At 37.2% G+C, this 15,339-nt stretch overlaps 1 protein-coding gene across 4 annotated transcripts in view; it reads left to right on the top strand.

Moving 5' to 3' along the window:
* LOC121632725 (protocadherin-15-like) overlaps window positions 1–15,339 on the top strand; it is a 210,851-nt gene that overhangs the window by 65,675 nt on the left and 129,837 nt on the right. For 3 of the 4 annotated variants that reach the window (XM_041974432.1, XM_041974431.1, XM_041974430.1), the window contains 5 exons: window positions 6,962–7,122; window positions 8,434–8,589; window positions 10,216–10,335; window positions 11,034–11,144; window positions 13,458–13,628. In XM_041974432.1, coding sequence (XP_041830366.1) covers window positions 6,962–7,122; window positions 8,434–8,589; window positions 10,216–10,335; window positions 11,034–11,144; window positions 13,458–13,628 — 719 coding nt within the window. The remainder of the gene's footprint in view (window positions 1–6,961; window positions 7,123–8,433; window positions 8,590–10,215; window positions 10,336–11,033; window positions 11,145–13,457; window positions 13,629–15,339) is intronic. The other variant, XM_041974433.1, reaches the window with a different exon arrangement.

The following is a 15,339-nucleotide window of genomic DNA, read 5'->3' as shown; positions in this document are numbered from 1 at the left end:
AGTCACATTTAATTGGAAATGTGAACGGAATCTAAAAAAAATCGCATTTCACAAAAAAAATCCGAATTGAGCATTATGCCCTGCAGTGTGAACCTAGCCTTAGAGTAGACAGCACAGCAATATGCATACAGAATATGGAGGATAGGTAAGAAATAGGGCCAGGGCCACATTAACGCATTATTGCACTGTTGCCTTATCCCGCGTTAATCAATTAATGCTGTTCATTTTTTTATCTTTCTTTCTTTCTTTCTTTTCTTTAAACGTTTATTTTCTTTGCTCACTGGCTCTGAACACACAGAGATACCACATGCAAAGGCACCGCTGCAACTGCCAAGTCAAATGCTTGGGTCCCTGAGCCAGAATGGGTTTTCCAAGGGCCAATCAGCTTTGACTCGCTACAGAGCAGTGACAACGTGGAAAGTTTTCAATGATAGTGGCCAACTAGAGCAGAACTCCCTAAAGGGGTCCCACCTCCACCTCTCGGTCCTGCTGCAACTAGCGGTGCGTCTTATGTAAACAGACAGCAGGTTAATTAAAATAAAGAGTTTTCTGTGTGGCACTGGCAAAAGAAAGAAGAAGAAGAAAAAAAAGGAGCAAAAAAGAGACCAAGACAGCAATATATTATACAGCAGTGTGATATATCATTAATATACATTTAAAGAAATACAAACTAGAGGTTAGAGGTTAGGTCAAAATAGGATTGGCTGGGATTTATATAAATCTTCTACTGAAATTCAACATAACACAGTGTTATTCAACAAATATTTCTAGTTTTTGATCTATCTAAATTAGCCGATCCAAACTTTATTTTCAGTATTTAACCTATCATCTTCGTCTGTGGTAGACCAGGTGGAGGAGACGGTACTTGGTCAGCTTCTTTGGTTGTAGCTGCTGCAGTGGCTGTCCAGCAGCTGGAAAAATGGACATATAACACCACCTCCAGCTTCACTTCTGTCTTTTTCTATAGTGGTATTCCTTCTTCATTTAAGAAGCTAATTGATTATTTGGTCTGGCGTTTGTCTTTTTTTTTTTTTTTTTTTTTTTCCAAAGTTTACAAACTGTTCCAAACTGTGTGATATAGTGTCACGGGGGAGAAGTTGGCTGAGTGGTGAAGGTTTAGTTTTACCAAGGAGTAGCTTAAAACCCACCACAAACAATAAAAAAAGCTATCAACAAGTCCAATCTAAAGAGCTAAACCAACTAAAATCTGGCTAGGTCAGCTGATGAAAGTAGACGACAAATGATGGCCGGATAATATAGGCAAGAGAGAGGGTACATGGCTGTACAGAGAGGTGAATACTTCATGACGGGACACTCACAGGTCATGCACGTGGTATTTTGAGTTCTGGCTATGGAATCCACCTTCTTCTTTGTGCCATTACTTTCCACCTCTCTTTTCTTCCCCTCAAAGATTTTAGAGAGGAGGCTGATGTGATGATTACTTCTCAGTCAATGGCTAATAGCTGGATGACAGTGTGGTCACATTCAGTTAACCTAATGTCCTGTAAAATTCTATTAATGTTCCACCACAATGCTCATTTTCGCTATTCATCTCCTCTATTTTGCTGTTCTCTATCTCATTGCTCTTGTTCTCCAATTGTTCTTTGTACTCAGTTACTTGGGTGTGCTTTAATGCATGGGCCAATATAATCTGATGCTCCTCAATGCAGTTTTCAGACATACATTGTATAAAGTGAAGTCACTGTGAAAAAAGCTCATTTAAATTTGATGGTCTAAAGTATTAAATTAAATACATTTACAAAAGGTGTTGATACTATCAGTGTATATTTTTCAGTTTTTTGGGGCTATTACAAACTCCTTTAGCAATTACATATTTCATATATAAAAAAAAAAAAAAAAAAATTAATTTATTCTCCTTATTTATTTAAAGTATGCACAGCACAGCAATTGAAATTATTTCCTCGGTAGTACAGAAGGCCATGACCCAATTCTATTTCTAACGTTCACTGCATGCATGAATGAGATTGTTTTGGTTTTTTTTTTTACATGTAGACGAAGCAAACAAACTCCTGCTTGGTTGTCAACTGTTTGATTAGTGTTTTTTGTTTGTTTTGTTTAGTTTGTTGCATTTTTTAAACCACATCTTTATCTCTTTTGTACGGAAGCGTCCAGCTGCCACAGCCATGAAAAAAATATCGAAGCAGTTTCTCGTTATAACGAGATAGATTCTCGTTATAACGAGATATAAATCACGTTTTAACGAGATGTATTTATCTCGTTATAACGAGAATCTTTCTCGTTATAACGAGATAAGTTAAAAATGTATTTATCTCGTTATAACGTGATAAGTTTATTATAAGAACATAGCCTGTACTGTATGCAGATGTTGTTACGACCTATATTGGAGCAAAATACATTTCATGGAAAATATACTCATCAAGCAGAAACTTTTCAGTTCTTTGTGACAATGATTAATTGTTCTACTCTGGTTTATTGTTGTACAGAAATGTGGGACAGTTATGAGAAACACGTAGGTCACCTGCCTGCGCACAGTGAGACGGTGCGTGCCTGTGTGTCTGAATTGCCACAGAGCAGGCATCCCCAACCTGGGACCTCTTGAGCCAGTGTCCTGAAGGTTTTCAGTATGGTTTATTATTTCCAGAGAAATTCCTAATTTACTACATGGGATTAAGTTTTACTTCATTGGAGAGATTTGATGAAGCTTGGAGGACACTTGTTGACGTTGCACCCTTTAAGTAGACAGGACCACGTCTTTATGTCGGCAGCTTATTTCTCCCAGTCCCAGCGGTGCATAAAGCCTTTATAATTTTCATTTTTATTGTCAGGAGACAACATATTATTAACTGAAAGCAGCGCGCACACCCTATTGTCACTCAGACACATGCACGCACCGTCTCACTGCGTGCAGGCAGGTGACGCACCGTGTTGCTTATAACGGTCTTGTGTGCAAGAATAAGGTCTGCACCAGCCTGTTAACGACCCATTATTTGAGTCAGGTCAGGTGTGCTGCAGTATGGACATACTGAAAACCTGCAGGACACTGGCTCAAGAGGTCCCAAGTTGGGGATGCCTGCTCTGTGGCAATTCAGACACACAGGCACCCACCGTCTCACTGTGCGCAGGCAGGTGACCTACGTGTTTCTCATAACTGTCCCACATTTCTGTACAACAATAAACCAGAGTAGAACAATTAATCATTGTCACAAAGAACTGAAAAGTTTCTGCTTGATGAGTATATTTTCCATGAAATGTATTTTGCTCCAATATAGGTCGTAACAACATCTGCATACAGTACAGGCTATGTTCTTATAATAAACTTATCACGTTATAACGAGATAAATACATTTTTAACTTATCTCGTTATAACGAGAAAGATTCTCGTTATAACGAGATAAATACATCTCGTTAAAACGTGATTTATATCTCGTTATAACGAGAATCTATCTCGTTATAACGAGAAACTGCTTCGATATTTTTTTCATGGCTGTGGCAGCTGGACGCTTCCGTACTTTTGTAGTACATCAGTACACCATGATTTTTTGATGATGTTTTACTGACAGTCCAAAGGACAAGTTGCAAACCATTTATATTGTTTTTTGTTTTGTCTGTACCTATTTGTATGCATGTGTTCTGATCTTTGTGTGTTTATCATCCATTAAATGGCATATGCATGAAAATCAATTAGAATTTAGCTTTTTACACAAGTCTATTTTTTGTACACATGTACACACACACAGGAAATCATGCCTGCAGTCTGAACATCTACACTGTGGGATAAGTGCTAAAGGATTTGACACTGTAGTGTTTTTGATTAATAATTCGAAGTATACAGCCTGGTAATTGTTTCTTTCTGATGTGGAGTTCTATAAAAGTCAATGTCAGTTTTTTTTCACTTTCACATATTTTATGCTCCTCCTTTCTGATATAATTCTAGTTACTTGAACAGACTCATGATGGATAATGCTCGATATTTACCCATTTATCTTTACCAAGTATACATAGAATAAATATAAGAATACCTTTGGTGTTGAAAACTGTAGACAAACAGAGGAGTAAGAAACTGATGCATCCTTAAATTCAGAAAGCAACAACAAAAACACCAGTCCCTGGTGTTATATCTAATATTCATACTGGAGGATTATCATAGGCCAGGCCTAAGAGCTATTTTGCTGCAAGTGTTCTGTCTTCTGCTGCTGTGACTTTGACTACAAATAGCAGAAAGTGGTTTTTGAATTGAAAGCATTGTCAAAAATCTCCAAATGCCTTTGCTTTTCAAAATATTTAAAATAAACACAGAAACATTGGATAAATTGGCTCCTATAATCATCTGAAGCCAGAACAATCAATGCTCATGTATGCAGCAATCATACGTACATACATATTTTATTATATATATATATATATATATATATATATATATATCATTATTTAAGAGTTACAACAAGAAGTTGTGGTTTAATTTGACTTTCTTTACTTTGTTGTTTACAAATTCAGTGAGATGCAATAGCTTATCCAACCTATTTATTGATTACCCAAGTCTAGATTTTTTTTGGCTATCTTTGACCAGCTGTGCTTCTTTCTTGTATTCACAATACATTAAAAGAAATGCTCACTTTTCTGATTAAACCAAATAAGAATAACAATCTTCATTGATTATCTTGATACCAAGGTTTTATACCCAATCTCTCAAAAAAAAGTTGTATGCATCAATTGATAGTCAGTGGTACCTGAAGCCTTGCGTAAACAAGTAAGAAAGTTAAGTTAAAAAACAACTATATTTAATATTTAATTTAATATTTGTTAAATCTCTACAATTTTTCTGTGTATATTTTTCTCTTGGAACCTTGTCTAAACTAAGTTAATATTAACTTAATGTAGTCCATTCAGCTCTGACCTTCCTGTACTTTATCTGGCATTATTACTTAATTTGACTCCTGGCTGCTGCTATTATGTTTATATTTTGTTTTATCTGAACAGCTGGTGCTATATATTGTTGATCTTGACCAAAACACACACGTACAGGTGGTTTGAACTGGCTCGCCGCCCCTCAGACGCTAAGTGTCTAGCCACAATAAGACGGTCTGGGGTCGGCCTCGTCGTTTGGTGAGGGCTCTCACCTGGCTGTCTGACTACATCAACTTCCCAACGTATGCCCTGCAAACTCCAATTATTTGACCTTGAAGAATTGACCTCAGTGGCTCAAGTCTTTCACCAGCCACGCTGGTTAAGCGTGTGCGTAGCAGATTCCTCTCAGTACGGGTGCGTGAAGTGCTGGGCTGCTGTCGCCCCTTCCTCTTCACTTCTTGGAGATCTCACAATCACCCTTAACTTGCACAGGGTCTTATTCATCTGTTTTTTACTTAGTTTTGACATTTTAACAGCTGTTTATAAAGCACAAACCTCTCCTTCAATTATTTAACTACAGAACAAAGCGTGAGCAAAATAATGTCCTTGATCATAGGCAATGCTTTACTCCTAAATTTACTTGAACATCTACTGTACAAATGCATTACTTCCACTAGCACCATTACAAATTCCTCTGCTTCAACTACTGGCAAAAAGTATAGCCTGTTCCTTTGACCCAGAATCATTTGAAATCTCAGTAGTGGAAAACAATGTTCTTCGTCAGTCAGGTACCCACTTTTTTGTTTAGCAGTTATCAGCAGTTAGCAGCAGTTACCCCCCCCTTTTTTTTCCATAAATTTTAAATCAATGAGATCTGAGCAGTTTGCTGGGCATTTCATTGAATTTATTTTTCTTTCCTGAAGAAAAGAAGCTTTAACACTCCTTGCTCTCTGATAAAATATCATCCTGAAAATGACCTCAGGCTCACAAAACCTCTTTGCAAAAGGCTCTAAATTTTCAATGTAAATGTAAGACACCCTGCCTTGAGGGGGGATCACTCTGGTGCCCTTGGCTCTACACCTTGTTTGCTCTAGGGGGCTGTCACCTGGTGTCACCTGGCCTCACAGGGCCTGTGCCTCCTTCATGCGGGGTGCTCTGCTTCGAGTCTTTTTATGCTGCCTTCTGGGCAGATACGTGGCCGTCCATGTGATGAACTGGCTGGGAGTTGTGATCTGGGGTGGCGGTTGGTCTCCCGGGTCCTAGGGGCCTCCTGGTCTGCCTCTGATCTTTACCCGGGACCCGGTTGCATCATTTTTGGCCTGGGTTGAAAATGAGCAACAAAGACCGCACTATGGGATAATTAATTTGATAGTATAAATGGGACCAAACTTAATCTCTTTACACTTGTACTCGTCGATTTTAATGAACATTCCTGCAAAGCTCATGAAATCTTGGGTCTTTCCACAGTCAAATTTATACACCATGGCTCTAATTTAAACTGTGATTCAGATGTGTCCTTTGACTTGTATTATTACAGTATTCTTATTCTTACAGTATTCTTCACCATTAAAATCTCATGTATAATGGATAGTTAATTATGATTCATTCCATGTGCACCAGCTCGCTTGTTAAAATGTTTATCTTTTATTTATACTTAGTTTTTTTTTTTTGTTTGTTTTGTTTTTTTAATAAAAAAAAAATATACTGTATATATATTAAAATTATAGTTATGAAATCATTAAAACATAAAAAAAAAATTCTGGCTGATGATATCTCTATTTGAAGTAAATGTTTGGTATTTCAGGAACTCTTACATGCAATGAAAAAAAGACAACCCTCAATAGTGAGTCTTTCCTTAACTGAACTTTCCTCAGATTTACGCGATCTTCCTTCTGACTATGTCTGTCTTGTGTTTTTCCATCTCATTGCCTTTGACTTATGTTGCAAGCCTGCTTTATACGTCCAGGTATATAATAATTGAGAACAGAAACCAAAACAAGAGTTGCTATTTGAATTCTCTCTGTTTCTTTTTAATAGGATCACAGCATTTCTCTTAGTTTATGGACAGAAGTTGATTGAATGATTCTGATTTCACTGTAATATTATTAAATATTTTTCCCTTTTTGTTTCCCAGGAACATTGCTGGTGGAGAACATGCAAATCAATGGCGTTGCAGTGGGTCCCAATCGTACCATCTCTTTGTCTCTAAGAGACAACCATGACTACTGGGTGATCCTAGACCCTTCCAAACAGGCTCTTTATCTGAACAGCACTGGACGGGTTCTTGATAGAGATGTAAGGCAACTATTTCATTTGAGTCTTGTCTTTAATCATGTTTTGTTTCAAGGTTTTTTTTTTTTTTTTTCATCCAAGACTAAGTAGACTTTTCTTCTTAGTCAAAAAGTCCTTTTTATATACAGTTCACAAATGTCTGTCCCAAAGTTTTCAGTACTCACAAACTTTTCGCAATCTGAATGGGATCCACCCTCGTTTTTATTCATATTTAAGAAAGTTAACACTTGTCTGTACAAAGATTTCAGAGTTGATGATGCATGTTTGTGTTACACTGCTCACCTTGCAGTAGTGTCTGAGGGTTACACAAACTTTATCTGTTTATTGTATTAGCTGGCTGCACCAGCGAATGTGTGGATTAAGACAAGCTTGGGGAAGCTTTCAGGGAGTTCACAACTTGGTGCAGCTCAGCATGCTGACTTTTGCATGCTGCAGATATAATTTTTGTTTTAATGGTAAAAATTGTTGTTTTTCTTAAATTTGAGATCCGTGTTCACTTAATTTTGTGGAAAAGAAGCTTGATTGTGATAAAACCAAGCCATGAGGTAGAAAATTGTTTCAGACTTGTGAGATAGGATTGTGTTGAAATAAGAATTTTCCTAGACCTGGCTGCTGAAACCAAATGAAGTAATCAGGCATAAAGAACCTTAGTCTTCAATCAATGGGTACCGTGAAAGCCAGAAATTTTGAATCACTGGCAGAATCTTAGAAAAGCACAACCATCAAGACAGCACTCCACAAATCAGACATTTATGGTAAAGTGTTAAGATTAAAGCTTTTCTGCTCTAAATTGCACCTTTCAGTCTACGTTGAATTTTTCAAAAAGGACTTGAATTGTTCACTAATGATGAACAAAATCCTTTTATCTAATCTTTTGTGAATGAAATAATTTAGACTGTTCTTACAAAATTAAAACACTTGGCTTTTTGTTTTGTCATCAAGAAATAGATGTTCATTGAAAGAGGAAAAGAAAATGGCCAAAAAAAAACCCGAACAGGGTGAAAAAATGTAAATCTTAAATAGACCTGGAAACTTTTTCAGCATTAAAAAACAGTGAAATCAAACTTTGACACTGTGGCTGTAATACTTTTAATGTCTGTACTGTAAAGAGAATATTTAATCTTAAAAACATACACATCTTCACCACCATCCACTTTTGCAAAATTTTGGCTCTATCTTCTCCGAATAAACATAAACCTCCTGCTGTTTTGTAAAGTTATCCAGCAGCTGTTTTCTTAGAGTTAAATTTGGCACAAATTGTATCTTATCATTCCAACAGTCTATTATCTATAAATGTGTTTCTCTCTTTTCCAGCCACCATCTTACATTCAGTCCATCGTGGTTCAAGTTCAGTGCACCAATGAACTGATTGGCACTGTAATTTTACACGAGGTGCGAATCGTAGTTCGGGACCGCAATGACAATGCACCACGTTTTCAGCAGCCGAGATACTACGTCGCCATCAGTGAGGTAAAACAAGGATGCATGGAATTACAGATCAAGGAGGACCAAGCAGAATATATTATTGCATAATTTTCTGCAGCCTGTCTAGTTCAATCTGTCCCATCAACTTCTTTCTTCTTCTCTCAAAGCCTGTTTTTATTTTTTTCCAGCATTCCCCTCACACACTTGCAACCCATCACCACTCTCAGCTCCTTATTATGTCACCATTTCTAAACCTCTGCTTCTTTCCTCTGCCACATTCTACATATTTATGGTTGTCTTTTCTCCTCCTTCTCTTGTGCCACTTTTACACTTCTCTAGTTGTTTGTTACGCTTGATAAATTAATATCCTCTGTTGTTTGAACCATGGAATTAAGGAGATTCGTCAATGGAGAAAATGTTTTTCATGTGCCAGAAAGTAGGTTAAAATGCCATCAGTGAGATGGGAATCGTTTTTAAAAAATGCATACATTTCAGATGTGGGCAATAATTTAAGAGCTGGAGAAGATTTATTGAAATTCATTGAGGGCCCTCATTACTTAGAAGCTGTTGTTTAATTCACTTCAACTCCAACCACCTAATGCAGTAAATTTGATATTGAAGACTTCATCCATCTTATCTACAACAGTCCTTCTTCTTCTTGTTTATTACTGAGAATTATTGAGCTGAGGAAGACCTGCCAATACAGACAGTAGCAATATAGTTATTTATAAGAATATCTGGGACAATCATTCTGAGTTCATTGCAAAGGTTTTTGAGTACAAGATGATCCCTGTGGCGGATTTCATTAGTTGATGCTGATGCCAGAGTTTTGGGTTGTTATCTTATCCAAACATGGCAAAGTGACAGCATAAGACATTCAGGAGTCCCATTGTCATATCAGTGGGAGGCAGATATAACCCTGTTGAGAAAAGTGATCCACAACATCATTGGTGCAGCCCCTGGATTAAATTTAATTTTAAAGGTTTTTCTGGAAAGGAATTAACCTTCTGTTTTGACACGTAATCACAGATTCCTTGTCATGTGGCTGGAAAATAACAGCAGTTTGTTGGCAAAGTTCTTTTTTTTAAACTCTACTTGATGCAAAGCAACATTGAAACAATATTTTGCACTTCAGAATGAACTGATCGTAATTGGCTGATAAAATAAGCTGTGACTTCAACTGGTGCCTTTTTAATCTTTGCATTAATCAGTTTTGATATCAGCACATTATTTATAACTTGTGAGCACTTTAAATCAGCTTATTTTCTTTTATTACAAAGGTGATGCATGTTAGCATATTTTACATTTAGTGAGAAAAAAGGAAAGCAAGGAAATCTGTTAAAACGCTGTCTGAGGTGTGTTTATTGTGTAGCTGAAAGCACAGCTGCCAACTAATATTCCTTTTTAAGACCCTATTTAGGCACACTAAATATAAAACTGCAAGTAATTTGTTTTATGGAAACAGTGGAAGATCATCCTTTGCACCCAGATGCATGGGATTTTCTTTTTTTTATTATTATTATTTATTTATTTTTTTAATTGGGTTCTTCTTTCTGTGCCCCATTTACAGCTGACTTATTCAATGTGGGCAGTACAGAGTTTGAAAAGGTTAAACATCACGCGCACAGTTTGTAGACAAAATCAAGTGGATTCCTCTCTGTTGTGTTTCAGCTGACTCCAGTCGGAACAACAATCTTCTCTGGTTTCTCGGGGAACAATGGTGCAACAGACATTGATGATGGTCCCAATGGACAGATAGAGTACACCATCCAGTACAACCCAAAAGACCCGGTAGGTTAACCATCTGCCTGCTAATCCTAATCAGTCACTGGATAGCAATTGATGAATAAGTTGATAGAAATTAACATAGTTTTTCTTAATCCTAGTCCTGAGGACCCACTGCTCTGCAGTTATTAGGTGTTTCTTTCCTTTAACACAGCTGGTTAAATTTAATGGTTCAGGCGGACAAAGAACTTAATAAGGAGGTCCATCAAATTCTGCAGGGCAGTGGGTCCTCAGGACCAGGATTGAAAAAGGCTGTAAGAAGAGATGAAGCCTTTAAACTCTTGATTGCCAAAAACTGTTGTACAGTGAAATGTTTTTCCCCTATTATTTTCCATAAATTAAAACTGACCTAAAAAAAACACATTGACTGTGCATTTTCAATAATAATTACTAAAGACTGTATGAATTATTTCCTATTAATCTGTCAATACGCTCTCCCCTACTTGCTTTATTAATATAAAGAGAATTATATAAGTTTTCATGTAAACTTATTGGTGGTAGTATTTTATGATGTCATAGAAATTGATCATTATTTGTTAAACTTTGCACAGTGTATTTCACGCTGTATTAACATTAAAAGCTCACCTGCTATTACAAGTTTGTAACATTTTTACAGGTCTGCTTAATGTTTTAACTTGATAAAGTCAAACGTGGACAGTTGACCCTACATGTTACTTTTGTTTTTCATGTATTATGCGTTTCAGACAGCCAACAGAACCTTTGACATCCCCCTGACATTGTTTGGCTCTGTAGTTCTCAGAGAAAGACTGAACTATGAAGAGATTACGCGGTACCTGATCATCATACAGGCAAATGTAAGTGTTTATATATATATATATATATATATATATATATATATATATAGTGTACTTGCACCTTTCTGAGCAGCTATAAAAGAGATATTTTAATTTGTAACATTTGTTTTTCCTGTAATACAGATTTTGTATAACTTGATAAAAGAAACCTTCTCCTCACATAATGGAATTTAGTCTTCAGGCGAGACTGCTGTTATTTTTAAGTACATTTTTATTGCCATGGCTGTGTTAAAGTTTTACATCCTTTTTATCTATTTCTGTTTTGTTTGGCCAGCTGTAATGAATCTAGAGCTAGCTAACAGTCAGATCACAGTCGCCATAATAGTTTGAGACGTTAAACTGAGCAGAATGAAATATAATACAGCTGATTAAGCCATTTAGGGTATTGTTGTTACACAAAAACTTTAGTCACAAAAGCTTCACTTCTCAACTAAGTGTGCAGATTTTCATGTCTCAAGTCCTAGTTTCCCTGCAAGGATTATTAAAAGTCAGCAGTACATTGATGTAATGTTTCTGACTGTTTGAGAGGCTCACATATTCACTCTATTTGAATGCATAAGTATGTTTTGACAGGTTGTGAATTTTCTTAAAATACATTTGGTTCTTGATAATTACACATCATGTGCAATCAGTAAAACACACACCAAAAAAAAAAAACTTTTAGGTAAGAGTGACCCTTTAAGCAAGGGATCACACCAGATTTAAATGATTGGGTCATTAACTTCTGCAAAACTTGACAACTATCCATTTTATTTGAATCGGTTCATGAGGGAAGTTCGCAGCAAGCTGCCAGTTTCAAAGCCCTTGGCTTCATCATGGGATCTCCCTTTGGTGTTAGACACTTTCATTGTTCCACCTTTTTGAGCTGCTGGAACAGGTGGATCTGAAGGTGGCAACTTTAAAGACAGCACTGTTGTTGGCACTTTCCTCAGCCAAGTGTGTGGGTGAGATCCATGCAATCTTAGTACAACCAGCAAGCACAAAGTTCTCTGCAGGGCATGAAAGCGTGAGCTTGCTCTCCAACCCTGCTTTCCTGCCTAAAGTGTCCTTTAATTCCCTGCCCTCCCTGTCTTAGGAGCAGCGGTGGCTACATAAGCTTTGCCCGGTGCAAGCTTTGCCTGTTGATACGGAAAGAACTAAAAACTTTTAGAAAAATGACCAACTTTTTGTGTCTTGGGATAAGGCTCATTTGGGCAAGCCTGTTTCTCAACAGTGGCCATCTCACTGAATTGTTGGCACACTCGCTTTGGCCTTCAGCTCCAAGGGGCTGCAGCCCCCAGAGGGCCTTTGTGCCCACTCCGCAAGGGGGGTCACTACCTTTTGGGCCCTGTTTAGTGGTGTGTCCATTCAGGAGGTCTGTGCAGGGGCAAGCTGGGCTTTTTTGCACACTATTATTTGGTTTTACAAGCTTGATATCGTGATGCCACCACGGGTCCATTCAGTGCTCAGTCTGGCATTGGCTACACAAGAAGGATGTAAGTGACAGATCCTGCATGACAGCAGGTTAACTGTGGCCTTCTGCTTATGCATTCTGGGAGTCAGTGCAATAGAGCTTTTGATGAGGTCACGCCCAGAGTGTTCCCCATAGTAAGACACTCAGTCATGCTACTCAGAGAAATGAGGTTACACAAATAACCTAAAGCCCCATATTTCTTGGCTCATGGCTGTTGGATGCTATGTGTCCTGCAAATGGAGTTTTATCAATCCTCAAACACTTTTCAGTGTGAACGCAGAGGGAAAGATGTTGTAAATAAGAAGTCAACTCTCTGGAGTTTTATTCCGTTTCTCTTAAAGATTATTAAACAGCCATGTGTGGAGGCCATTCAACATATACCTTTGATTTTCTTTGATTTGTATTTATTTATTTAGTTATTTAATGATAATCAAAGACTATCAGATAGCAAGATGTGATGGTATTTTCAAATGTCACTAGTTAATTAACATTTACTGAAAACAGGTTTTATCGCTATGACTTAACTGCTTGTGGGGAATTTAGTAAAAACAGGAAAATGAAGAACAGATGATGGTGAGCAAATTTTATGGAATACTGACACGATCAACACATATCATCAAAAATCATATTTAAAGATTAACCATACAAAGCATAGGAATCAGAAACTAGCATGACAGTGACAAAATGCTAAAATCTGAACTATTTGTGATATTAAAGGTGTATTTTGCTTTTATTGTTTTTTTATTATTATTATTATTATTGCAGGACCATGCTGTAATAAACTTTTAAAATTAATTGGTTTCTCAATTAATTGCCCCTCCCCCCCATTAAAAAAAATAAAAAAATTTCTCTCTTTTCAGGATCGAGCCCCCTATCCGAGTGAGCGACGCACCGCCACCACCACACTAACGGTGGATGTACTTGATGGTGATGACTTGGGTCCCATGTTTCTACCATGTACACTTGTGGGAAACACCCGTGACTGTAATCCCATTACGTATAGGGCTAATGTGCTGGAGTTGACAGAGCCAGTAAGTATTATCCATAAACTTAGTGCATTATAAATTTGTATATTGTGCTGAGGACGTATTTCAATCTGTGTCTATGGGATTGCTGCTGCATTGCTTACAGTGCTCCTTTAGTAGATAGCATAAGGATGTGTGGCATGCATATTGGCCTGTGTGTCACATTTATAGATTTGCAATTAAGTGACATGAGATACTTTTGGCATTTAATGTTTTGAAGTTAGATTAAGGCTAATGGAATTTGAAGTTATAGTGTAGGATTTACTGCAAATGTGAAACTTTACATCACTCACTTTTTGTGTATAGAACTGCTTTAGGGCTGTCAATATATATATATATATATATATATATATATATATATATATACTGTATGTTCAACAACATCTGCTTGAAGTCTGCAGTTAAGACTAATGTATGTATTTGCTTGATATTTGAATATGCTGCTGCTAAGCATCACTGTGATGAGAGCAAAGGCCAACAGTATTCATGCAATCTTAAATTCTTTACAGTACCATTTGAATGTTTGGGCACACCTATCCCTTAGATTCAAATGGGTAGGTGTGTCCAAAGTTTTGAGAGGTACTGGATAACTTTATAATTGATAGGACATTTATTTTAGTATTTCTAAATAAAAAAAAAATAACACTGATAGCTGATGGTTACATGCTGTGTGAAACACTTACCTTACACTTTATTAAGCAATGCTTCTGTACAGCTTTCTGCATGAGTGAAACATTGTGGGATCCTAAGAAATGGTTCTGGCCACACCACTATATGTATTTACACTTGCACAGCTATGTGTGCAGCACTTGTGCATTTGTACCTCTGACATTTAGCTGATGCTGTTATCCAGAAAAACTAGCGTTACCACTGTTGTAAACGAGACAAAGTTGCTGCAGAGAAAATCCCTAACTCTGACAAGTCAGCAGTGCATTTATCCTTCCCACACACACACACACACACACACACACACACACACACACTCACATGATGTTGACAAGCCAGCAGTTTATTCATGCATTAACACCTCCCACCCACCTAAACACACACACACATTCCAAACAGTGTCAAGCTAGTGGAGCAGTCATGCCTAACTGAACATTGTCTACCTCATCTCTTTATTTATGGTGAGACAAACACGTTTCTGCACATAGATAAATACTAACTTCACTCCCAAACTTAGAAAGTTATTTCTTCCACTTTTCTCACTTGCACATATAGTCAGTGGTGGATCTAGATGATTTCACATGGGATGGCAAAGGAGATGTAAGAGGTCTAGGCAGGATGGCATTAGCTGTGTTTGCATGGAGCACTTTTGATCCAGCTGAATGTCTAAACAGAATGAAAATGCATGTAAACACCTCAGCTAATCCTATTGGCTTTGATTGGAAGGAATTTTCCATCTGATCTAGAGGAGTGGTTTAAAACTATTCACAATCAGATCAGCAGGAAAAAATAACCATGTATGCACAGTGATGTGGTAAGTTTCAGGAAATACTTGATAAATGGCATCAGCATAACAGAGCTGAACTGTGGAGGATGCAACAGTTTAATGGGAAACTCTGAAAGAGTTAAACATTATTAAGCATCTTGATGGTTAAGGCTCAAAACGAGTTAGTCATGCAGATATTTTATCCAATTTGCAAAAATCTTTTAGTTGGCTTCTTCCATATTAGTCTACAATGTGCATGTCAAAAAAGTTAAGATTTAATAAATC

Source organism: Melanotaenia boesemani, chromosome 21 (genome assembly GCF_017639745.1).
Source record: "Melanotaenia boesemani isolate fMelBoe1 chromosome 21, fMelBoe1.pri, whole genome shotgun sequence".
In the NCBI taxonomy this organism is placed as follows: Eukaryota; Metazoa; Chordata; class Actinopteri; order Atheriniformes; family Melanotaeniidae; genus Melanotaenia; species Melanotaenia boesemani.
Note: the sequence above shows the minus strand (reverse complement) of the source record. Positions and strands in the feature narration are given on the sequence as shown.